General features: G+C 48.9%; 2 protein-coding genes across 3 annotated transcripts; one reads left to right on the top strand and one right to left on the bottom strand.

The window, feature by feature from the left end:
- Positions 1 to 1,991: 1,991 nt before the first annotated feature.
- On the bottom strand, positions 1,992 to 14,831 carry EIF3F (eukaryotic translation initiation factor 3 subunit F). 2 transcript variants are annotated; one of them, XR_013959074.1, is made up of 9 exons: positions 14,215 to 14,658; positions 9,864 to 9,934; positions 9,549 to 9,628; positions 8,995 to 9,132; positions 7,655 to 7,746; positions 7,099 to 7,235; positions 6,861 to 6,974; positions 6,212 to 6,385; positions 1,992 to 3,695 (listed from the first exon to the last, which is right to left on the bottom strand). XR_013959074.1 is itself a non-coding variant. In XM_080642201.1 (8 exons), the coding sequence occupies exons 1-8, from the start codon at positions 14,651 to 14,653 to the stop codon at positions 6,308 to 6,310; spliced, it is 1,149 nt and encodes a 382-aa protein (XP_080498327.1). In that variant the 5' UTR covers positions 14,654 to 14,831; the 3' UTR covers positions 6,158 to 6,307. The 2 variants fall into 2 exon arrangements, 1 of the variants encoding a protein (XP_080498327.1); XM_080642201.1 differs by lacking the exon at positions 1,992 to 3,695 and having other exon boundaries at positions 6,158 to 6,385; positions 14,215 to 14,831.
- A 6,963-nt stretch (positions 14,832 to 21,794) lies between these two features.
- NLRP10 (NLR family pyrin domain containing 10) lies at positions 21,795 to 24,860 on the top strand (the record flags this gene model as incomplete). The annotated part of the gene is made up of 2 exons (XM_080640087.1): positions 21,795 to 22,080; positions 23,239 to 24,860. 2 exons carry the CDS (start codon positions 21,795 to 21,797, stop codon positions 24,858 to 24,860), a joined length of 1,908 nt encoding a protein of 635 aa, XP_080496213.1.
- Positions 24,861 to 25,190: the final 330 nt, after the last annotated feature.

Below are 25,190 nucleotides of genomic sequence, written 5' to 3'. Positions count from 1 at the left end.
CATATATACTTCATTACCTGGGAACAACGGGTAGAAAGGAGAGTGGGCCACTAAACCTCAGCTAAGGACCCAGCTCTGGGATGAAACTGGACTGGGCCACTGTCCTCCAGGGTGTAGAACATGCATTAGACTCTCCGCCGATATATAGTGCCGTGTCCCCAGTACTTAGAATACACCTTGATTTCAGACTTCTAGTCTCCAGAACCGTGAGATAATAAACTGTTGTTTTAAGCCACCAAGTTTGTGGTACTCTATGGCAACCCTAGGAATCTAACCGATCGTCTTACACATAAACCACCTTCTTCCAAGTCCTTGTCACATGTTCTGCTTTCAAGGAATCCAGCTAAGCACATTCCCCCTCCAGCTGAATTTTTAGGTCTAAGTTTGGAGTTTCCATTCTCAGGTAACCCTTACCCCTCCCATCTCTTGCATCCCCAGTGAGGTGAGCAGTCTTACCTGAGACAAGACGTGATCCTGCCCTATACCATCTCCTTCTTCCAACCTCATTTGGTGAGTGGCCTCATTCACCTGCTCAAACTCTACCACCATGTGGAGAAGCCAGGCTCTTTTATACTAGCTCCGGCACTACCCCCTCCCTGGATGGGAAGCCCAAAAACCTCATTTTGGTCATCAGGGCCTGGGCCAGGGTTTCTCCTGGGAAATGGTGGCTCCAGGAGTTTTGTATAGAGGAGCTTTTAGATTACAATCTGACCGGAAGGGGAGTGAGCCCTAGATTTACTTAAAGGTGTTTGCAAACCACATTTTGAAATGGATTACTTGGAGTGATTTTGGGTGGGTATAGAGGAAGATGCTTTGTAATCATCACTACGGCCCTAAGATGGCCAAGGAAGCATTTCTAGAAGTCCTAGTCACTCTTTCTGCACTGCCCTGGCCTCTCCAAGGCCGAAGGTGCTTTTTCTAAACCAGGCCTGTAGAAAACTGCTCAGGAACTGAAGGAAGGGGAATGAGCAACCAGCAGTCTTAAGTGGCGTGAGGGAGCCCTCTAGTGGCCATCACTCAGAAAGCCTCGGGCATAGAGCAGCGCTGCTTCTGGGACTAGAGGTCCATTGCTATGGACAGAAGGACCAATACTTGGAGGCAGAGTCCATTCTAAGACTAACAACCATCATCCTGGGACAGAATCATAAGCACAGGTTGGCAGCCCCAATGAGACAGAAGATAGATCAGGACAGATCCGATCGATCACAGAACAGAGACCAGATCACCAAACCCAGTTTGCCCCTCTGGGAGACATCACTGGGGAAAAGAGGACAACTGGAATTTTGTTGGCCCTGTGAGGACTTCTGTTACTGGCACAATGATTATTTTGTTCACTTAAAATTTTATAAAATTTAATTAAAATTTTAAATCTGACTCCAGGTTAAGAAAACTAGAGAGACACCCTGGACAATTTTTGGGAGAATCAGAGGAGGCCGATGTCCCCAGAGAAGGCAGAGATACTGTGTGTGGCTGTTATTGCAACCCTACCTTTACCTCTAAGCTGTGTATCCTTGGAAACACAATTCTATATGTGGGCCACCGTGAAACTGAAAGTAATATTTTGATCTTCATTCCTTTCTTCAAAGCTCTTCCTCCTCTTTGCGCCCAATTTTAATGTCTTTAAAGATTGCATTCCCTTCTCTGCAGATTTCAGCATGTTCTGTGCTGTGTCTTCCTAAGACTTGTTCCTACCCTATAATTTACAGCATTCTGTCATAAATGTTTTTGTGCATCTACCCCATAATACTGAGACCCATAGAGGGCAGAGAACATGGTTCATCTACTTCTATAGCCCCAGTACCTGCCTCTATGGCTGGTGCATACTAAGCGTCACTAAGTATTTGTAGAATAAATGAGTAAAACAAGGAACACTGTCTGGTGTGCTCCCTCCCTCCAGCCCCTCTCCAGAAGATCCTGATGACTCCTAATGCATCACATGTCCATAGTGCCTCGTGGTAATTATCCTGCAAGCCATCCTTTCATTTATTTATGTAGCAAATGTTTATTTATTAAGAATTATTCTGGGTCTGGGTCAGCTCTGGGACCTAGGAATGTTAAGTCTACAGGAGACTTTGCCCTCACAGAGCTTTTGCTCTAATAGGGGATAAACAGACAAGTTCAAAACGGTGAGATAAATGCTAAGCTAGGAGAACATCATGGGATCCTGGTATAGGAGCACCTTCCAAGAAGAGGCACATCTGGACTAAAACCTGAGGGATGAGTAGTAGTGGGATTAAAACCTAGGGGATGAGTAGTAGGATGAGCTAAAGGGGCACAGATTCTAGCAGAGCAGAGAGCAAGTGCAAGGGATCCCAGGCTGGGAGTAAGGGGTGGAGCTGGAGAGCCATACAATCCGATGAGCCATACAGGTTGTGATAAAGTGTGGACTTTACCCTAGGCTATGGGACTCCACTGAAGAGATCTCAACTGAGGTGTGTCCCAGACAGATTGGCAAAGAGCAGTGTGGCTGCTGTGAGAAGGGACCAGAGAGGGTGAACAGGAAACCATTTTTCTCTAAACTGACTACTCACGTCAAACATTTCCGTGATCAGATGTGCAGGTGACTTTCCACACCATGCAACTCTGACACCAGCTGAGTGTCCTAGTTTAGCATAGTTTTGACAGTTTACCTGGAGACAGTGTCAGATCCTAAGGTTAAGAGCTCAGTTTCACAAGACTGCCCCAACCCTTCAGATGCCAGTTGCAAGTCCAGGCTGTCACCTGTGCTCTGACCGGCCCACCACAAATTGGAGCTTCCCATGGCCCCCTCCTTGGGTTCGATTAATTTGCTGGAGCACTTCACAGAACTAAAGATTGCTAGCCATTACTCATTTACTACAAAGGATACGAATGAGCAGCCAGATGAAGAGGCAGAGTGCGGTCTGAAGGGGTCTGGCGCCCAGGAGCTTCGGGCCCGGTCTGGCTGTGCCACCGTCCTGGCACGCACCGGGTTCCTGGCTGCATTCTTGTTCACCGGCCCAGGAGCTCTCCGAACTGTCCTTGTGGGGTTTGTGGAGGCCTCATATGTAGGTGAGTTTGATTAACTCACTGGCACTTAAATCAAGCTGAAAGTTCCAACCTCCAATCACGCAGGTCAGTTCTCCTGGCAACCAGTTCCTATCTTATGGTTATCTAGAAGCTTTTCAAAATCACTGCATTAACATAATCTTAGATGCTGTTGACAGGGGCTTGTTAGGAATAACAAGACTCTATCTTTATAGCTCCCATCACTTAGGAAATTCCAAAGGTTTTACAAACTGCCTGCCAGGAGCATGGATGAAGACCAACATATATATAAGAGTATCATACAGGGCAAGACTGAAGGCAGAGTAGTAATGAACTAGTTGAGGCATGATGATGGAAAGGGAGGGGAGAATCAAGAATTTACCCAAGGTTTAGGGTTTGGACAACTGGGTACGTAGTTGAGTCATCACCTTAGGAAGGAAATTCAGGAGGTGATTTGTGGGGGAGGAAGAGACAATCAGTTCAATATGGAACTGAATTTCAGATGTTTTTGAGACATCCAGGTGCGGTATCTTGTGTCCGTTTAACTAGTCCAGAATCAGGAAACTAGTTCTGAATGTGGCCAGAGCTAGAGCTAGAGCATGGGCATCCTGAACATACAGGCAGTCATAACTGTCACAGGCTTCGTGAGGTCTTCCAGGCAGAGGGTGCAGAGGGCCCAGGATGCAGCCCTGGGGAATGAAACATTAGGGAGGGTCAGAGGAGGAAGGACCAAGAAAAAGCACTGAAAAGCAGTAGTTAAGGCAGTTGAAAGAAAATCAGGGGAGTGTGGTGTGTCACAGAAGTCAAGCCACATTGTTTTTAGCATAAGCATAACCACATAACAAAGAGAACATGTACACACATTGACAGTAAAAACAAACTTGTGCATACATAAGCAAAGGGTATAAAAATAAAATCCAGCCCTGGCCAGTGCGTTGTCCTGTGAATCTCAAGGTTTCAGGTTCAATTCCCAGTCAAGGCACAGCCTGTGTTGTGGGCTTGATTCCCAGTAGGGGGTGTGCAGGAGGCAGCCAATTGATGCTTCTCTCTCCCTCACCCTCTCTCTCTAAAAACCAATTTTAAAAAATATTAAAAAAAAAATTCAGTCATTCTTTTTCAGTCAACCTAGGTACAGAGCGTTCCTTTCCTCCCAAACAGCTCCCGAGCCAGGAGTCAGCAAGGCTGGAGCCACATGGCTGATGCTGCCTTTCTCCGAGACTTTGCACATACTGTATTCTGTGCCTACAATGCTGTTTTCTCTTGTCTTCTTTTTCAGTCTGCCCTCATTCGAGTCCAGCTTAGATTTTACTTCCTAATAAGACGCCTTCCATAACCCCCGACACCTGTGATTCCCAAGGTAATGATTACTTTGTCCTCTATGGTAGATCTTAAGCAGATAACATGGCTTTTTGCTTAGCACACAGTTTGGCATTTAAGTATCACATGACCAAACCGGTAACTTGAATTCTTCAGCCTTTCCCAAAAGACCTGGAGCAGTTCAGTTCACCAAAGTCACAATTCTTTGTTTTGCACTGAAGACCTCACCGTTTGGTCCACCTCACAGCTCTCTGCATCCTCTAAACTTCCAGCACTTTGGTGTAGCCATATATGACCATCTCTTCAACTACCTCTATCAGAAACAGGCAATCCCAGACTCCTCCCACCTCTCACCATCCATGTTTCAAGCAGTCTCAAGTCCTCCTGAGTCTGCCCTGTAACATCCTCGTCACCATCCCCCCCCACCACTACTGCCTCGGTTTGGGCACTCATCTCTCCTCTGACCAACAGTGGCCCTCAAACTCATCTCCCTGCTTTCTATTTCTACCCTTTCTACACTACCAGGTGATCTTCCTAAAACCCACATCTGACTAAATTCACTTAAAATTATCCACTGGCTTCCCACAGCTTCCAGAATACAAAGCTCACCTCCATAGATGGAGGCCCCTATGCTCGGCTCCTGCATATGCCCCCTTAGGTTCTGAACAGGGTAAGCTTTTCTTTTTCTTGCAGTCAAGCTTAAAGCTTTATTAGAGATCCATGAACCAATCCTTATAAACATTTCCTTTAGCTTGTAGCAGGTTAAGCTTTTTCATGTGTTTCTTCTGCCTTTCATGATTTCCTTGTTGAGAAACAAAAAGCCAGCTCAGATATCGCGTCCTGGGTAGAATCTTCCCAGATGGCCTCTAAGAGTTGGTCAATCCTTATCAGGTGCTCCTGTTATGTTGTATTTTTGCCCTATTACTTCACTGGGCTACTAAACTGTGAAGCAGAGGGCTACTCACAAAAATGAAATTCAGACCGGAATTCAAATCTTGTTTCATCACTTACTAATTGTGTAACTTCAAGTAACGTACTAAATTCCTCTGAAAAGAACAACTGCCCCCAAACAGAACAGGTGCTCAATAAATACTAGATCAGCACTCATTTCCCACTTTTGCAACTGATTATTTACTTTTCTGCTTTCCCCACTAAAATGGGAAAACACTTAACCTAGAGATCATAATTCTGCTCCCTGAACCAGTGTCAAACAGCTCTATCTTACTATTTACGTATTTTAAAACACTGAGCACACCCTCTACTCTTTCAGTTTAGATTAAGTATCCAATTCTATTATTTTCCCTGCATATATTTTCACTCTCATTTCCTGTGGAGACGACGTGACCCTTTAAGAAGTGGTTCACAGTACTGTGGGATACTTCTCCAGGCTGAAAACCAAAAGGAAAAATTTGGTAAAGCAATGTTTCCTCAACATGGAGAAGGCTGTCTTCCTACCAGGACTCATGGGTCCCAGGACTGAGATCTGTATCCACCTTCTCTCCCTCACCAGCACATTCTCTAGGGACTTCAAATTGTGCACAAAACCCTTTATACTGCCATCCACATAAGATGCTATGGAAGAGAAGCGATAAAGAACTTTCTATGAGCTCTGATCATAAGCAAAAAGAGTGGGGAGATAGTGTCCCTGTAGACCAGTATGCTAAGTCTCTCTGATTCGGGGGCAGGTGAAGCTCAAGTGGCTTGGGCTGTGGGTACAACAACTGATGACAAGCACACAACTAACTTCTACCCAAAGTACTCACTTGTGGTTTCTGCATGAGCTCTAGAACAGTTTTCTCCCTTCCCCAGCAGTAAATGCACATATAAGATGGAGTTCATTTACAAAAGATAGGCTATGTTTATTTAGAGTCACAAGCAGCTGACTCACTCAGTGTGACTCAAACCACAAGAAGCCATTTCCACTTCACTCCATTCTGAGTCCTAGCGCTGGGGCCAGAGTGGAAGGAGTGCCGCTCTAGCCCATTCACAGGTTGACAAGTTTCTCGTTGAGGGCAATCTGTGACTGCGTGAGATTGGCCAGGTAGGTCACCATCAGCAGGTCCTGGAAGAGAAAGAAGTCATGATGAGTGAGGAGCTGGGTGGAGGGGAGCAGAAAGGCTGGTCTGGGCAGCTCTCCAACAGACACTGGGTGTGAGGACTGTCCTGGATAAATGACAGCTGGGAGAGGATAAGTGAGAGTTGAAGGTAGAAGATGGGAAGGAAATGCTTGAGAACACTTTCTCATCTCTGAACTCAATGAGAAAAATAAGAAATTGCATTTTTATTAACCTTTGAATTTAAGCATTTCTTTCAACTATGAATTTAGATAACAAGTCACAGTATCAGCAGGACCTAGGCCAATGGAATCAAGGAAGGAGAAGGGGGTCTCTGAGCATGTGTACTATCTCTTCCTCCCTCCCAAACTGGAGAGTAAGGGTGGCAAAGGTGAAGCCCAGTCTCCTGTCACCCAATTCCCTTCACATCCGTGGTGAGGTAGGGAAGGCACAGGCTCCCAGAAGCCCAGAAGTGGCACTCACATTGATGTTGCTGTTGAGCATGGTCTCGAAGTCCTCGGGAACGATCTTGGGTACTTGGTTAACCAGACTCATCAAGAAGCGACCCACAGTGTTGTCAGCGGACACCTTTCCAGACTGAGCACCAAAACAGATTGAATAGGCACAGTTAAGTCTCATCCCTGAGACCTGTCATTTCAGCAGACCCCCCAGCAAGCTAGGATGGATCTATTTCCTCCTTCCTGTCCCCTCCCCTCCTCACCAGCACGTCCTCTGCATACTGCAACACTGTGCTGAGGGCATCCTGGATGCGAGCCGACGACCCTGCTACCTGCTGCAAGTCACTTGAGAGTCCAATCACCCGGTTGGTGCTAAAACAGGTCTTCATGATCAGGTCCACTGTGGGGTTGGGTTGGGAGGTAGAAGAAACGGAAAACTCAGTGGTTCCATCAGGAAAGAGATGATTTCTAACCATCCTGCTAACTCCCCACTTCCCTCTGGACTCAGTCAACTTCCTCCAACTCCCCTGCTCTGCCCTTATTAGTGTTTCTCACGACAGAGCTCAACTCCTGCACCTAGTATGCTATCACTGGTTTTGGTCTCATATGAACGAACAGCCATGTAGCCTGTGCTACTGATAATTTCCCACCTTTAACAATTTCACACATAATTCCTTGAATCCCATTTATGTAGGAGAATGACTGACTTCAATGGTTCCTCTTTAACCAACCCAAGGCCCTCCATCCTTGTTAGCAGGCAGCAACCCCTCCCATGAAAATGCCAAAGGCCTTGAAAGAGGGCATGGGAAGGTGACTCACCTCCAATGCGCTCAGTGTCATAGTACGCATATTTCACTGTCAGCGGTGTGAACATCACCCCCATGGTCCTCCCCGGGACACCCATTAAAGTGCTGGGGAGAGAGAAGTCAAGGTAAACAAGACGGTCTTGAGAGGGCTTCCATGTCAGGTCCAGGCCAGGAAAGCAGTCACACCAAGAGTACGGCTTCCAAGGTTCTGACATAAGAAGGCCCGAACCCCAGAGGTCTCACTTTCCTCCCTTAGCTCATTCTACATACCAACCCCCTGGCCTGTGGGAGGGGACTCAGCTTTCGGACCTGTGGTACCTGTGCAATCTCAGTGATGAGAGGACAGGACACTAAATTTCTCTCGGAGCTTAGACATCCACCACCACAGAAAGAAGAGACAGGACAGGTCTCTTGTGGGACTGAGCCCTCCATCTGCATCTAACAGACAAATTGACTCCAGCCCACCAGATTAGGTCGGGTGCTGCAAGTCATCGCACTAAAGGAGACTGCCTTTATACTGTGTCAGCTAAACACTTCCAACTGGGTCTTGAGGAGCATGAAAAAGCTGGGAATGCTAAGGAAGTGGGCAACACTAGAGCTTAGAGATACCGCACCTGGCCATAAGGACTTGGTACCCACCATCTGTCTTGCTGCATAATGGTTAACTAGTTACATCCCTGTCAGACACAGAAGCAGCACCAAGTTAATCAGCATATAAACTTAACAAATGCCTTCATTATAAACAGAAAGTAGAATCCTTCTAACTCCAAGAGCAGCCCCTGCTTCACCATGCCACTGCAGCCTTTCCCAATACCCCCCAGCAACTGGCACTTTCACCACCTCAGTATGTCAATACTGTAATGTCATGGTCATCAAAACTGTCCTTAACCCTGGAGAGCCATAAGGACAGCCATTCTCAATGTGTACTACCCTGATCCTGTGCTCAGTTCCAGGGATAAGGTCACACTACAGAGGGCAGCTCAGACAAGCAGGGAACATGGTGAAGGACCATGACCAGAACACCATGGAAGGATCGACCATAGGAACTGTGCAGAATTAGCTTAAAAAAAAAAAAAAATGACATGAAGAACATGATAGCTTGCTCAAATACCTAAAGGGCTGCCCCTTGAAACTGGTTAAGAGCAAGAAGAAATCTGGGGTACATCTAGGATCAGCGAGTGGAAATTTCCAGGACAGATTTTGTTTCAGGGCAAATAAAACCTTTCTGAGTGAGGAATGGGCTTCCCTAGGAGGCAGGGAGTTATACCTGCCTGGGCTGGAGGTGGGGTGTCATCTGGCCATGGTATGAACTAGATAGCCTTTTATGCCCTTGTGGCCCAAGACCCTGGTCACCTGACATAAGCCTTGATGCTCATGCGACCATTCTGGAGGCTCGTGTCCACAGTGAGGTGAATGGGGTTGGGGGCTTCCCGACTGTAGTACTCATGGATCAGCACAGAGTGCTCTGTGATGTCATGGCCTGTAGCGTACCTGGAAAACGAAACACGGTTGTGGACGCATGCCTACATGTGACATCAATACCAACCACGATGGTGGCATGGGTGTCTCTAGGTACCACGGTAGTGAGACATGGTGACACTCCAAATAATAAAACAGTAAACACATAGAAAACTATATCAAATCAAATCAAAAGCTGACTTAGAGCTCTTGAAAAATTCCAAGTCATTAGCAAAGCAAAAAAGACTTGTTCAGTAAAAGCTGTAATTGAAAAGATATTTCTGGTCTCAAAGGATCAGAATAGCCAGCAACACACACTGAATTCACAGCCCCTCGAGGTCACTCACTTCAATGCTCTGTCTCCTGAAGACGGAGCACAACATCTAGTCTGGTGGCAAAAGGCCTTGGCAATCGTTGAGACTTTCCAATCCCACTGTACTCCAACTTACCAGCCCAGGATGAGCTCATTTGGAGAGACTTTCTTGTGCAATTCATACATGTTCTTAGCAAATTCCATGTCAACAGCCACCTAAGAAGGCAGGAAAGGAAGCTCAGAAGCCAGAAGTTCATAGAAAAAAATGGGTAAGAATGAAGCCACCCACCAGACAGAAAAGGCACATGAAGTTTGTCCAAATGGAGCGAAGCTCTATGAACTGGAGGAGCTCTAGTTATGAGCAGAGCATATTGTGTGGGGGAGGGCCCGAAGGGGAGCCCAGCAAAAGAACAGCTACAGACTGCACAGGGGCAGCTCAAATCCCACTCACCTCATCTTCTGACTCATTGTGCGGCACTGAAAAGCAGTTGGTGACTTCCACTGAGTGCTTGTCAACAGTTCCTGTGAGAGAGAATTGTCCCGTGTTATGTGACCCGAAGGCTCCTAACCGCCTCCGACCACTTTCCTCATGCTTTCAGATCTTCAGCCATCTGGTCCAGGATCATCATCTTAACCCTATGATCACCCAGAAACCTACCTGTGAACCTCCAACACCAACGCCAGCTTTTACCACAAACTTCTATTCTACTTCTGATCATTTTATTCTCACTGCACATCTGTTTCTCGACCACACCAAAACTGCTAGCCCCTTGACGTCTCTGTTTTTTCCTACTCCCATCCCAGGCTTCATGTGCTTCCCTCTCCACCAGGGACCGCAATGTTGCTTATACTGTTAGTATCTAATTCCACTTTGCTATGGTTTCGCTCCTTATCTGAGACTATGTCCCCAAACCCAATGGATATGCCTTCATCATCTTATTTGACCTCTCAGCAACATCTAAGACTTGACCACGTCAAGGTTTTGAGATAGTTAAGTCTTCTATATTTTCTATGCCACTAGGACACCCTTCTACTGGAGCATTTATCACATTACATTCTAATTATTGCATATAAGAGTATGTCATCTTCAATTTAAGGTTAGAAGTTATTTTATTAAGCATTTACTTCTTTTTACAGTAAGTTTATTGGGGTGACATTGGTCAACATGAACATACTAGAGGCCTGGTGCGTGAAATTCATGCACTGGGGGGGGGGGGAGGGGGAGGGGGAGGGGGAGGGGAGGAGCCCTTAGCCCGGCCTGTGCCCTCTCACAGTCGGGGAGCCCACAGGGGATGCCTGTAGGACATCCTTAGCGCTGCTGCAGAGGTGGGGAGAGGCTCCTGCCACCACTGCTGCGCTCGCCAGCTATGAGCCCAGCTTCTGGCTGAATGGCACTCCCCCTTGGGAGCACATTGAACACCAGGGGGCAGCTTCTGCATTGAGTGTCTGCCCTATGGGGGTCAGTGCATGTCATAGCGACCGGTTGTTCCATCATTCGGTCAATTTGTATATTAGCTTTTTATTATATACTAGAGGCCCGGTGCACAAAATTCGTGCACTGGGGGAGAGGTGTCCCTCAGCCTAGCGTGCACCCTCTCCAATCTGGGACTCCTTGGGAGATGTCTGACTGCCGGTTTAGGCCCGATCCGTGTGTCTAAACCAGCAGTCGGACATTCCTCTCACAATCTGGGACTGCTAGCTCCTAACTGCTCACCTGCCTACCTGATTGCCCCTAACCACTTCTGCCTGCCAGCCTGATCACCCCCTAACCGCTCCCCTGCCAGCCCGATCTTGCCCCCAACTGCCCTCCCCTGCCAGCCTGATCTCACCCACAACTGCCCTTCCCTGCTGGCCTGATGGTCCCCAACTGCCCTCCCTTGCAGGCCTGGTTGCCCCTAACTGCTCTCCCATTGCGGCCTGGTCCCCCACAACTGCCCTCCCCTGCAAGCCTGGTCCCCCCCAACTGCCCTCCCCTGCCAGCCTGGTTGCCCCCAACTGCTCTCCCTTGCCGGCCTGATCTCACCCCCAACGGCCCTCCCCTGCTGGCCTGATCTTGCCCCCAACTGCCCTCCTCTGCTGGCCAATTTGGTTCTGATTGGTTGGTTTCTATGCTAGTCAGGTCAAAAGCTCCGCCTCCTAGGTAGCCATTGGCTCCTCACAGTTGACCCAGATTTGGTTCTGATTGGTGGGTTTCTATGCCAGTCAGCGTCTCTGGGTCTATCAATGGGGCCTGATCAGAAAGGCAGCCCTGGTGGAGGCCTGGAGAGAAATGGAGGCGGGGCTGCCGGCCAGGCCCGAGAGAAAGAGAGAGGCAAGTGCTGATCAACAGCTGCCACAGAGGCTACGGATCAGACCCTGCTTCTCTCTTCAGGCCTCTCTCTGGGCCTGATTCACAGCCCCTTCAGCAGTCAGTGATGGGTTGCCACAACAACCCAGTGCTGACTGCAGGACTGACTTCCCGTTGGTTGAGCCTCTGGTCGTTGTGGATGTGACGGACCCAGGGTTTTTATATATTAGGAGGATAGGTTTCAGGTGTGGGTTTTATGTTACAAGACCTACACATTGTACCAGGTACCCACCACCCAGTCAAATCTTCTCCTGTCACCAATATATTAGGACCCCTTTGTTCCCCCCTCCCCCTTCCCTTCAGCAACCACCACACTGCTGTTTGTGTTCATGGGTTTCAGTTTTCTATTTCACACGAGTGAAATCATATGGTTCTTTGCTTTTTCTGACTGACCTGTTTCACTTAATCAAGCTTTGACTTCTAAGTGCCCAACAGTCTTATGATACATAAAAAACACCAGTAACTTCATTTAACCCAGTGGTTGGCAAACTGCGGCTCGCGAGCCACATGTGGCTCTTTGGCCCCTTGAGTGTAGCTCTTCCACAAAATACCATGGCCTGGGCGAGTCTATTTTGAAGAAGTGGCGTTAGAAGTTTAAGTTTAAAAAATTTGGCTCTCAAAAGAAATTTCAATCGTTGTACTGTTGATATTTGGCTCTGTTGACTAATGAGTTTGCCGACCACTGATTTAACCAAATGAAATATGTTTCATAAATTAATGTCTGAGGAAATTTGTCCCTACCAAGCAGACTCCATGTGTCATTCTTAAGTAAACATGGCCTCTGTAACACTTCGCACTGTACCATGATGCGTGTCTGGAAGAGGATCTGAAGATTTAGGTTACAGTTGCTCTAACTAGAGTCACTGCAGTTTGGGGGGCACTTAGCACAAACCTTGAGTAGAGAAATGTTTCTTTGGTTAAATAGCTCCAATGAGTTTGGAAAATTTTTCAGGGCAGCTAAAAGAGTAAGTATTTATTGAGTGCCAAGTCAGCGATGCAAAAATCACTTATTACAAGGTCAAAGCAGGGCTTAGTCACAGAATGCTGTCATGTTTTGGGAAGTTAAGAACAGGGATGGGAGAGGGGGGGAATATGGGAAGAAGGACCAATACTGCTCACTTTTCCAGGGAACCTGGGAGATGAGTGAAACTTAAAGAAACAAGTAAGGGAGAGTAGGGAAGGTACTTGTGTCACACTTCGTGTTTCAGACTTCAATGGGATAACACAAAAGCTTGGTGTGAGAAAAACCATGGCTATGTTTGGAAGAGAACCGATTAATTGACGTTTCTGTAAAATGCTATACCCTCAAAGAAAAAGAGAGAGAGAATGTGCATGTCTTAGGGTTGGTACAGGCCTGATGTGGAGAGGAAGGCAACCAGCAGCTGTTTTGTGCCAGCAGTTAGATGCTTTCTCTAATAATTTAGATCTCACAGAGACTAAGCCTGAGGTAGCCCCGGAAGGAACTAGACTTCAGGTAATTTGTCCCAAGGCGCAAGGGACAAATTTCGTGGAGTCCGCCTACAGATCACGTCCTCTTTGCAATACACGGTCTTCTTCGATAGGGCTAGGCTATCACAAGGTCAAGAGGAAGAAGGAGAGATGAGACATGTGACTGGAGTGCGTTCACAAAGGTGCCTAAAATTGGTGACTAAGGTGGAGTGGAAATAAATCTGGTGGGACCAGCAGTCCTCAGAGAAAGGGGTATGTTATCAGTAAGTCCTCTTTAGTGCGTCTCAGTTTTACAAGTTACTTTAACATAAATAGTACCTGTCCCTCAAATTTGGAACATGGGTGGGGCAAGGGTTATTCTCTGCCGCGAAGGTTAAACAATGTCATAAACAGACAATACAACTGTGAGTGTCCACATGGAGACTCAGAGGCAGCTGTGGGCGACCTGGGTCTTAAGGGATGAGCATCGGGGAGACTGAGGAATGGGGCATCAGGCTTACACGTTTAGGAAAGCAGATTATTACTGAAACACTACATGGGTTCCTGCCAAACCGGTTTGCTGTTGACAGGGATATCTTTTAACAGATGTCCCACTGGTTAGGAACTTCTCTGTAAACCCCTGTCAAACACAGACATCTAGTCAGTAAAAAAGGGAGGAAAAACATGGTCACTGGGCTTCGAGAGTCCAGGGTTTTTGACTTCCTAGCCGGGCTTATTTTGGTAGACTGGGACTAATCTCACTTGACGTGAAATACTACTGGGAAGCGTAAAATGTAAATCATTCGGCACACGATATTTAATACATAGCTACTCCTTATATACCTTATGTTGCCCATAATGACAGCAACCAGGCCGGCCAGTTCAAGTTCCTTGGAAAGCTAAGTCGCAGCAGGAAGGTGGGATGGAGAAACAGGCAAGATGGATGAACGCGGATGAGAGGAAAGGGGAGCAAGATAAAGGGGCGGTGGGAGGTAGAAGAGAACGTCAATATCGTCTGACCACTCACCCAGCAGAGTCCCGATAACTCGGGCAGCACCCTCGTTGCGTCGCTCGTAGCTGTCCACGATGGAGGCCAAAATGACCGGGTGCAGCCGGACCACACGGCCGCCGGGGAAGGGACCTGGGAGAGCCGGAGCAGCCAGCGACTGCGCCGGGGTCTGCGTCGGAGCTGGCGCGGAGGCTGGGGTCTGGCCCGGAGCCGCGGTCGCAGCCGTCGCTGCCGCCGGGTCTGGGGAGGAGGCGGGCGCTGGAGTTGGAGCTGGAACCGGCGCCGGAGCAGGAGCCGGAGAAAGCGGTGGAGCTGAGGTTGGGGCCGAGTCTGGGGCTGAGGCTGGGGCCGCAGCCGGGGATGTAGCGGGCGGAGAAACGCTTGCCGGTACTGCCGGTGTGGCCATCTTGTCGAGAGAGATGGAGCGTGGAGCGGAAGGGAGGAAGCTGGCCGGCATTGACAGCTCGATAGGCTGAGCGCGCACCGCGTGACCAAGACCTCTATTCCTATTGGTTACTGATGATGGTTCTCACGGTACTGCAATTTCCTGCTCGGAGCGCGTGCTCTTTGATCTCTGTCCGATGCGCACTCAGTGAGAGCGGAGTCGAATAGTTCCGAACGAACTTGTGACTGCGCTGGAAGAGAAAACAATTCAGCCTGAAAGTTGCCGCCAGGTGGAGGCAGAGAGCTGCGCAAGGGTCGCAATTCGTGTTTCAGACTTCAATGGGGTAAGGGCTGTCAAAAGTGCCTTTTATTAAAAAGGGCTTTGTTTTTGACAGCGTCATAAGGTGTAAATCCGTCAGAAGGTTTATTCACTCAACAAATTGTGTGCCAGACGGTTTTTTTTAGGCACTTGGCATATATCAGTGAAGAAAACAAAGATCGTTTTCTCTGAAAAGTTTACATTCTGGAGGGGAGTGAACAATAAGTACATTATATAATATGTTAGAAAGTGATGTGCTGCCTTAGCAGGTTTGGCTCAGTGGATAGAGTGTTGGCCTGAGAACTGAAGGATCCCAGGTTCGATTCAGTCAAGGTCACGTACCTCCGTTGTCTCTCTCTCATTGATGTTTCTCTCTCACACATTGATCTTTTTCTCTTTCTGTCCCTCCCCTTCCCTTCCACTCTCTCTAAAAATCAATGGATAAATATCCTTGGGTGAGGATTAAAAAAAAAAGTCATGTGCTAAAAAAGAAAAAAAGTAGCAGAGAGTAAGGGGGAATCAGGAGCTGTGAAAAGTTAGTTAGGCCACAATGAGAATGTGAGATTTGAGTGAACTTGAAAAAGGCGAGGGAGGTGCCCATGGGGGGCAGGGGTGGGGAGGAAGAGCCTCCAGGTAGAGGGCAAGGCTGGTGCAAAGGCCTTCAGGCAAGAGGAGCCTGGCGTGTTTGAGGAGGCGATTTGATGGTTGGAGTGTTAAGGTGAAGGCAGGGAGTAGCAGGAGAGGGACCTCTAAAGAGGGGTTGGGCCCAGATCAGTGTGGACCTCCCAGGCCGTGATGAGGCTCTGACTTTTCGTCTGAGTGAGATGGGGAACCATTCCTGAGTTTTGAACAGGGCAGGGTCATGATCTGCCTTGTTTTAAAAGGATCGCTCTGGCTGCTTTGAGGAGAATATGATGGGGGAGAGGCAGGTGAGAGAGAAAGAGCAGAGAGACGTGGTAGGAGAATACCAGGTAATCTAAGTGAGGGATGATTGTGGTTGGCACCAAACTAGTAGCAGTAAAAATGGTGAGAGGTGGGCAGATTTCAGGTATATTTTGAGGGTGGGGACAAGAGGATTTTTTTTCTTTCTTCCTTTCTTCCTTCCTTCCTTCCTTCCTTCCTTCCTTCCTTCCTTCCTTCCTTCCTCTCTCTCTCTCTCTCTCTCTCTCTCTCTCTCTCTCTCTCTCTCTTTCGTCTAAGAGGATTTTCTGAGAAACTGTATAAGTATGAAAGAGATGACTCCAATTTTTGTGTGCTGAGCAACTAGTAAAGAAGTTGTCTGACTGATAGTGAAAGCTACAAGTGTGGAGCAGGTTTCTGGGAAAAGACCATTTTTGGATGTGTCACCACTGAAATGTCCATTAGACATCCCAGCAGCATTGTGGAGTAATCAGTGGAGATTCTAGTCCAGGGGTGGGCAAACTTTTTGACTCGAGGGCCACAATGGGTTCTTAAACTGGACCGGATGGCCGGAACAAAAGCATGGATGGAGTGTTTGTGTGAACTAATATAAATTCAAGTAAAGGAGCAGAGGGGAGAGCAAGAGAACCGGATAGAACAGCCGGATCCGGCCCGAGGGCCGTAGTTTGCCCAAGGTTGTTCTAGTCTGTACTTTGGGAGAGGATTAAACGCATAATGCTCTCTAAATCTCTTAGCATGTGCCTGATTACAGCAGTTATTATTAAGTGGTAGCTGTTACCATGACTATGTGATAAAAAGAGCTCTGATGCTATCGCACACTGTGTAACTTTGGGCAATTTAGACTTCTTTTCTGAGCCCGGCCTTTTTTCTTGGTATAATGGTTGTGATAACACCTGACTGTCAGGAAATCTATCATCTCCCTTAATTAGGTCAGGTCCCAGCATTCAGCTGTCAAGTTGGGTGAATGAGTTTGGGCTTCTTATGCCCAAGAACTGCCTTCTCCTTGGAGCTGCCCACTATCATTAGAATTGACACACAATCCTGCTCCCCTGTCAGTGCTCTGTGTAGACATACATTATTCTTTAAATTCCCCCAAACACAATATACAGTCTATTAGAGAAGAATTGGATTCGATGACCTGGATCTTCAGCAACCCTAGTACAGCACTGTCAGTGGAACTGGGATGTGGGGAGGAGCACATGGAAATCAGAATTCAAATGTGAAAGAATGGTCAGTTTGAATTGATGGTAGTGAGTGTTGGCTACTCTCTCAAGGAAGTTTCTGGGAAGAAGAGACATTTAAGGCAGTAGCTAGGGGAACATCAGTATTGAGAGGGGGCAATTTAGGCTGGAAGAGCTTTAAGTATATTTTAAACTAAGGGTCAGGGTCTAGAGGAGAGAGAAAGATATAATATACAAGCGTGAGTACAGGGAGCTATGTAATTAAACAAGACAGGAATGGAGAAGCCTAGCTGAGAGGATGGTCTTGGGCAGGATGAGGAAGATGCTGGAGAGGCTGCCCTGGGCTGTGGCCTCCCTTATGGGTTCCTGGTGGGGGTCTGCCTCAGCCCGGCAGGTGCCCTGAGATCATTCCATAGCGAGAAGTCCAGAGAAGAGAACCACTCCCAGTGAAGAGGTGTTGCTGCCCCAACTGACCATGCACAACCCTTGGGACCCCCTACTCATATGCTGATTTGAGTTGGATGTGGACCCTTCATCACCAAGAACTACAGATATTTCTCTTTGGTAAGAAAGGATAAAGGGGAGGATGAAGAATCGGAGACACTCTGGAGAGAGAAGGGAAGTTGTAGGAGCTCCTGTCAAGTGATGTTTTCTGAGGGAATTGGAGGCAAGGTGATTTGCAGAGAATGGCAATGCAAGGGTGGAGTTCAGCCTTGGGGCAATGGAGGAAGGGCAGAGAGCTAGCTTTCAAAGGCATTGATTGATCAATTATGGGAGGACCCAGGGCAGCCGGAGACTTCAGGGATCTGGTCAACTTTTACTGTTTTCTCCAGCCACATAGTTCAGGGGCAGGAGGAGAGTGTTGGCACGGCCTTCCCAGGGATACTGACTGGCCAGAACAAGGGGGTGCACACATCCAGGATGTTGGCTTTTCAATGGCTGACTGAGGTATCCAGGTAGGCTGAACTCTGTTTATAGAATGACTAGTAGCCCTGCGCACAAATCTGTGTGCCAGCAGCTCTCTACGGGGCCTGGCCGCTCCGTGCCCACTGCCCAGAGGCTCTCCTCGGCCCAGAGGCCCATCCGTGGCAGTGAAATGCAAACGACTTCCCTCCCTGTTCTCAGGAACTCCGATAAAGGGCTTCCTTCCTCTTTCTCAGCCGGCTTTCACCCCTGTGCCTCCACCACCAGCCACTCCTGTCACACTATCCTCCACCCCCTCTACCCTCTGGCCGCCCAGACTTGACCTTGCCTGGGAGTCGGGGGCTACTCGATTCTGCTCAGCTCACCGGTTCCTTCTCTTCTATGCCCAGCCGCGCGGAATGCTTGCCTCATCGCTGTGGCGACGAAGCAAGCATTCCACCAGGCAGCTCACTCTGCCTGCTCTCAGCGGCCGCCCCCCCCCCCCCCCCCAGGACTGGGGGACTCTGATGGGGTTGAGAGGACTGGGCACTGCCATCTTGTGGCTATAGGTGCCGCCATCTTTGTGACAGAGTGATGGTTAATTTGCATATTACCCTTTCATTAGATAGGATGAGAGAGAGGAAGCGAGGGAAGGAGGGAGGGGGAGAGAAGAAGAGAGAGAGAGAGAGAGCTGTACCCATCAGCTAACTTTATCTGTTTCTCTCTCTGTTTCGTTTGCTTTGACTTTCTGTTTCTTCTGCTTATTTCTCTCTTGTGCCTCTTTGTATCTCTTCTGACTGTTTCCACCCTTGGTCTCTGTCTCTTTTGTCTCCATCTCTTCCCTTTTTGGGCTTCAACTGTACCAGTTGTCAGTTCTGCCCACAGCCAGGCCAGGGTTAATAGGGAGGGAGATCTCATTTCATTTCCTGCCTCCACCCTCCAATTAAAATTGGTTCTTTGGTATCTCATTTCTACTTCCTTCAGGTGTGACTCTCAGTCCCCAGCCAGTGATCTCCAGGCCTGGAGCCTTCTAGGGGAGGCAGACCCGAGAGCCTTCATAGTAAGTGGCCTCACTCCTCTCTTCTGTCACAGGATCTATGAGGCTGTGTTTCACTCTATTTTCCCATCTTGGTCTCTTGGGCTTGGCTCTTTGCTGTAATGTTTCTGTCTCTAGCCTCATCTTGGTTAAGGCTCTGAGAGAGAACAACTCCTATTCCTACCTGTTCTCCTGGACTCAGAGAACTCCCCAAGCAATGGGCATGGGAAGCTTGGAGGCAAAGGAAAGGTGCACGGGAGAGAGGCTCCCAGCAGTCACCTCCTAGCTTCTCCCCTCCTTACCTAGCCCTCTCATGCTTAGGGAATGCTCTTACTCATATTTTATGGAGAATACAGGGACCACCAGACGTGATTACCCTTCCAATGTGGTTATATCATACATTTTAGTTAGATCAGTGTTCAGTGATCATGTTATTATTTCTATGCAAATGTTATTTACACCTGAGTGTTGTAATTTACTATTATGTAAAATCTGACTTCCTTTTTTGGTTTTCCTTTGTTATTTTTTTTCTAGAGATAGTAGTTTCCTTGTTTCACTTTTGTGTTGGTATTTATGGTTAGCTTTTCTCATACCGTCTAATAGGCCCTCAGTAGGATGTTTTTGAAGGCCAGTGGCACCAGTAAATCTCTCAATCCATCCTTTTCCACCTGGAGAGTATTTATCAGGACCCCATCCTGCCCGGTCAGGGCTTCCTGGGCCATCAGCTGCCTAGGCCCTCTGACCAGCTGCCTTCCAGGCCTTGGTTTTGCTCCTTGTTTGGGTTCCTGCTTCATGAAGCTCCAGGCTTCCTCCTTTTTCACTTTGGTGGGATGTGAGCATGTCACCCAGTGGTTCCAACAACGGAAAGAAAGGGTGCCATGGCCAAGTGGTGGTGGTGACAGCATCCTGATTCCTTTGTTTCTCTATCAGACTGCCCCAGCTTGGCCTGGAGTCATGTTACAGAGGAGGGCTGGGGTTCAGAGGGAGATGGGGCATCATTTTCTGTTGGTGACAGAGAAGTTTCCTTCAGCCCCTGCCTTGTTTCTCAACTGTAATATATTGAAGAATGAGGGCAAGTTCTCTGCTGGCGAGGTCAGGTGGAATGTGTAGTTGTTTGTGTTTCTTCACCTGGTCTAGCCCATGAGTACCAGGGCCTGGTGAGTTTCATAGGATACGTGTCCAGGTGTTCACACCCAGCCCTTTAATACCAGCCTCACCAAGCAGAAGTGAACTAGTGAGCGTGGCTATTGGACAAGGCCTGGCGTGGGAAGCTGTCTGATCAGAAAGGGGATCTGTTTCAGTCAGTTCCCAGGACCTTGCTTGGAGCTCACTGTCCGGGGTTCACCTCCCGCTCTCCTGGCCTCCCCCGGCCTCCAGCGACTGAACAGCCTGGAGGGCACACCCAGGCAGGCTCCAGTGCTGTCTTCTGTTCTTTCCTGCTGCCCATGGCAGAGATTTGCAGGGGAACCTGAGGCTTAATTGCAAATTGCTCCTGCATTTCTAAATTGCCCTGTGACTTGCAGCCAACGTCATATCCTAACAGATTCCTACAATTTTCTCTCTTCTTTTGGTATGTACTCAAAATGCTGATATTTGAAGCTAAACCACTTTCCTGGTTTCCAAATACCTTTTGCTCACTCTCAGACATTTTACTACCAAGATGGCTTCCCCACTGCCTTTAGATCACAGGTATAATTCTGAACTCTGAAAGTTTTCTATCAATTGTTGGTTTTCTTCTTCTGAGGACTGGCACCCTGCCCACATTTTAGTTCTCTTTGTCAAATACAGCGCAGGACCCCACCCTCTTTTCTCTGCCGCTTTCATCTCTACATCTCCCTCCAGGTTCGGGTGGCAGCTTAACTACCTGGTTTCTGTGCCCGTCTACTGTGTCTTTGTGTTTTCATCTCTTTCTCTCTCTATCTGCCCAAGTCATGGACCAGAACTTAAATCCCACCTCTATACCCACTGGTCTAGCTCCAGAAAATTCCGAAAATTTCTCATCTGGAGGGATCCCCAAGACAGTTTACATGATGGTCAAAGAGATAATATATGTTAATCACGTAGCACAAAGTGGGCCCTCAAAGTGGCCATTTCTTTTATCATGGTTAAAACTTGTCTCCTTATCTGAATGACAAGACTTCCTGCTTTGAAATCCTGTGTTACTGAGTCCATGAGGCTGATGTGTAAGGCCAATGGGTTGATGAGTATAGTTTTTTTTATTTATTTGTACTTTTTAAAAAATATTTTTTAATTGATTTCAGAGAGGAAGAGAGAGGAAGAGAGAGATAGAAACATCAATGATGAGAGAGAATCACTGATTGGCTGCCTCCTGCACACCCCCAACTGGGGATCAAGCTTGAAACCTGGGCATGTACCCCTGACTGTAGTTGAACCTGGGACCCTTCAGTTTGCAGGCCGACGCTCTATCTACTAAGCCAAACCAACTAGGGCAGTATAGTTTTTTACCTTCTTGCCATATCTCTGCTGTCCCAGAAAAATATAATTGTTTTCTTAACCCTGACTGTCTAAGGAAGCATACAGGGCCTGATAAACACTGTGTGTGAGAGGGAGGGAGAAGGGAGAGGATAGAGAGACAGACAGAGATCCACACACCCACATACCTTACTTCTACTTGCCACACAGACAATGACAAAGAGGCATGCAGGGAATTTCCCTGTCTTTCTTGGAACTTGGCATGCCTCTCTGTTTCCTTGGCTGTGCTCGGTGGCTTGCTGAGCACCCAGAAAGCAGGACAGACTGAGGCGCCTTCAGCTGCTTTTCCCTCAGCAGTTCACTCCCCTTTCTTCTCTCCCCCCTTCTCCAGGTCACAGGTCTGAACTTGACCCTTCACACCATGGCCCTGGCCCTGCCCAACAACCCACAGAAGGCATTGCTTTCGGCCTTGAGAGACCTTGATGAAAATGACTTCAAGATATTAAAGTTCCACTTATGGGACAGAACCCTGCTTGGGGACCAGGGGCTGGCCCGAGGGGAGCTGGAGGGCCTGAGTCGGGTGGACCTGGCTTCTCGGCTGGTTTTGATGTACGGAGCACATGAGGCTGTGAAAGTGGTGTGCAAGGTGCTGAAGGTCATGAACCTGTTAGAACTTGTGCACCAGCTCAGCCACATCTGTCTAAATGGTGAGTACAGCAGAGGACAAGGGGAGGTCAGGGTGGCACTGGACTCCCCCTCCCCCATGACCTTTCTAAAACATTTCTAACTTAGGTCTTCTTTCTCTCTTGTCCTGTGCCCATGCTTGGGAGACCCTGTGCCTGAGGGTCCTAGTGGCCCTAGTGGTCTCCATCTAAAGACTCATGACTGGGGGGTGAAGGGTCGGAGCTCAGGGTGGGGTTTATTTATAGAAAGATTAAGGGATCTTCTAGCCACTATCTCCAGCTGTGGTGCCAGAAAGGGGCTTGGAGACTGGGGGTGGTCTTGGCGAAGGGCTTCCCGCTAACCAGAGAAACGGCATGTGGGCGTGGGTCAGTCCTCTCCCTGGCTGCTCTCCCGCAGGCAGCCCAGGCTGCTTCTCAGAGAGGACAGCCTGCTCCTGTGCCCGGCTCTTCCAGGGAACGGGTGGGCAACGGTGGAAGAGTGGGTGGGCGTGGAGCCCAAGTGGCCTCCTGCCCCTTCTCCTGGGTGCTGGAGACGAGGGCGTGTCTGTGGTGCCAGTGCTCCCTCCACAGGCTCCTTTCATGCCCGAGAGCACCTGTGCCCGGAGATGGGAGTTTCCATAGACTCAGAGCCACGCTCCTGCTCAGCAGCTGGTTTATCTGCGGCCGCTGGCCGACCTTTACCTAGAACAGCCTCCTGTGGCTTCACCATCCCGCAGCTCGCCTTCCCTTTGTCCTCTCTCTTCTCACCACTTCAAAGGCGCAGACATTCACATGCACACGGACTTTTGCATGCACACATATTCTTATAAACACATACTTGCTGGTGCCCGCTGACACGCCTTCCCTACACAAAAATACACAAGCTTCCATAAGCACGCTCCCATGAGCACATATGGATACAAATGTTCACCACTTCCCACACATATTCACACACTAAACACATGTTGCACACTTACACAGATGTGCATGCGAACACCACACACATGAATATGCACACGCGTGCACGCACACACTCATACATATATATGTCCCTCCACATGAAGCCAGATGTATAACCTTCATGGAGATACAAGTTAGAGAGCACAGAAGATACGCGTAAAGAGCAGTGTCCCGAGTTCGCAGGGCCATTTTGTCTTGTTTTGTTCCCATCTCACCACCTAATGCACCATGTGTCTGGCTCAGATTACAGAGAAACATACCGAGAGTACGTGCGCTGCCTGGAGGAGAGGCAAGAAGAGGGAGTCAGCCGCAGCTACAACCAGCTGCTCCTGGTGGCCATGGCCAGCCCCGGGAGCCCCGAGACTGGGCAGGAGCTGCACTGTGTCACGGTGGAGGCTCTGTTTGATCCGGGGGAGAAGCCCACCCCAGGCCCGGCCACCGTGGTGCTGCAGGGGTCCGCTGGCACAGGGAAGACAACACTGGCAAGAAAAATGGTGCTGGACTGGGCCACTGGCACGCTGTACCCAGGCCGGTTTGATTATGTCTTTTACGTGAGCTGCAGAGAAGTGGGCCTGCTGCCGGGGGCCACGCTGGACCAGCTCCTCCTCTGGTGCTGCGGGGACAGTAAGGCACCCGTCATGGAGATCTGGAGGCAGCCGGAGCGGCTCCTGTTCATCCTGGACGGCTACGACGAGCTGCAGAGGCCCTTTGCCGTGAGGCTGAAGAGGCCGGGGCCCGGCCCCGCGCAGGACATGCTGCACCGGCTCATCCGGAGAGAGGTGCTTCCCACCTGCTCCCTCCTCATCACCACGCGGCCCCTGGCTCTGCGGAACCTGCAGTCCTTGCTGAGACAACCGCGCCATGTCCACGTCCGAGGCTTCTCTGAGGAAGAGAGGGAGAGGTATGTCCAGTCCTATTTCGCGGATGAGGAGCAAGCCCAGAAGGCCTTTGACTTCGTACGTGGAAATGACGTTCTCTACCAAGCATGTCAGGTTCCAGGCATCTGCTGGGTGGTCTGCTCCTGGCTGAAGGGGCAGATGGAGAGAGGCGGGGAGGTCTCGGAGACTCCCAGTAGTGGCACCGACATCTTCATGGCCTACGTCTCCACCTTCCTGCCGCCCAGTGACAACGATGGTCCCTCGGAGCTCACCCGAGACAGGGTCCTGAGGGGTCTGTGCTCCTTGGCAGCCGAGGGGATCCAGCACCAGAGGTTCCTGTTCGAAGAAGCTGACCTCAGGAAGCACAGTTTAGATGGGCCCAGACTTGCTGCTTTCCTGAGCAGCCACGATTACCAAGAGGGGCTTGACATCAAGAAGTTCTACAGCTTCCGCCACATCAGCTTCCAGGAGTTTTTTCACGCCATGTCCTACCTGGTGAAAGAGGACCAGAGCCAGCTGGGGGCGGAGTCCCTCAGGGAGGTGAACAGGCTGCTGAGTGACAGGGAGCAGGCAGCGGAGGAGGCGATGACCCTCAGCATGCAATTTCTATTGGACATATCGAAAAAAGAGAGCTCCTCCAACTTGGAGCTCACGTTCTGCTTCAAAATCTCCCCCTCGATAAAGCAGGATCTGAAGAATTTCAAAGAACAGATGAACTCTCTAAAGCATAACAAGACCTGGGAGTGGGACTTCTTCCTGAATGAGGCTAAAATGAAGAGTCTGGCAAACTGTGTTCAGATGAGCAATGTGGCGCTTAAGATGGAACATTCAAATGAAAAGAAATCTCACAGCAGGAGCTCATTTTCTGTCAAAACCAGCTTGAGTAATGCCAAGAAAGAGGAGCAAAAATGTCTAGTGAACGAAGGGAATGCAGCAGGGGCACAAAAGCAGGCTGCTAATGGGAAAGGCAGAGGGAAGAGGAACTAGAGACCAGGATGGCAGGTGTAGGAGTAGGACAGGAAGCACAGAAATGGGAACACTGGAGCTGATGGTGGGGTGGAGAAGCAGAGGAAGGGGGAAGATGGTAGAAAGGAATGGGGAGTTGTGAGATCGAATTAATGGGCACAAGGAGTGGAAGGACAGAACAGCAAATAGAAAAGAGAAGTAGATAGAGGGCCATGTGGAATGAGTCCTTAGGAACAACCACATGTGTCAACAGTGGCTCAGGGTTAGTTATTTAGCACCGCCCACCCCCCAAGGCTGTTTGTAAATTCCCCAAATGCAGTCTTATGAGAGTCTGACATTTGACTCTTTCCT

This window comes from Plecotus auritus (genome assembly GCF_963455305.1).
Source record: "Plecotus auritus genome assembly, chromosome: 9".
Lineage (NCBI taxonomy): Eukaryota > Metazoa > Chordata > Mammalia > Chiroptera > Vespertilionidae > Plecotus > Plecotus auritus.
The sequence above is the reverse complement of the archived record's forward strand: the minus strand, read 5'-3'. Positions and strand labels throughout refer to the sequence as shown.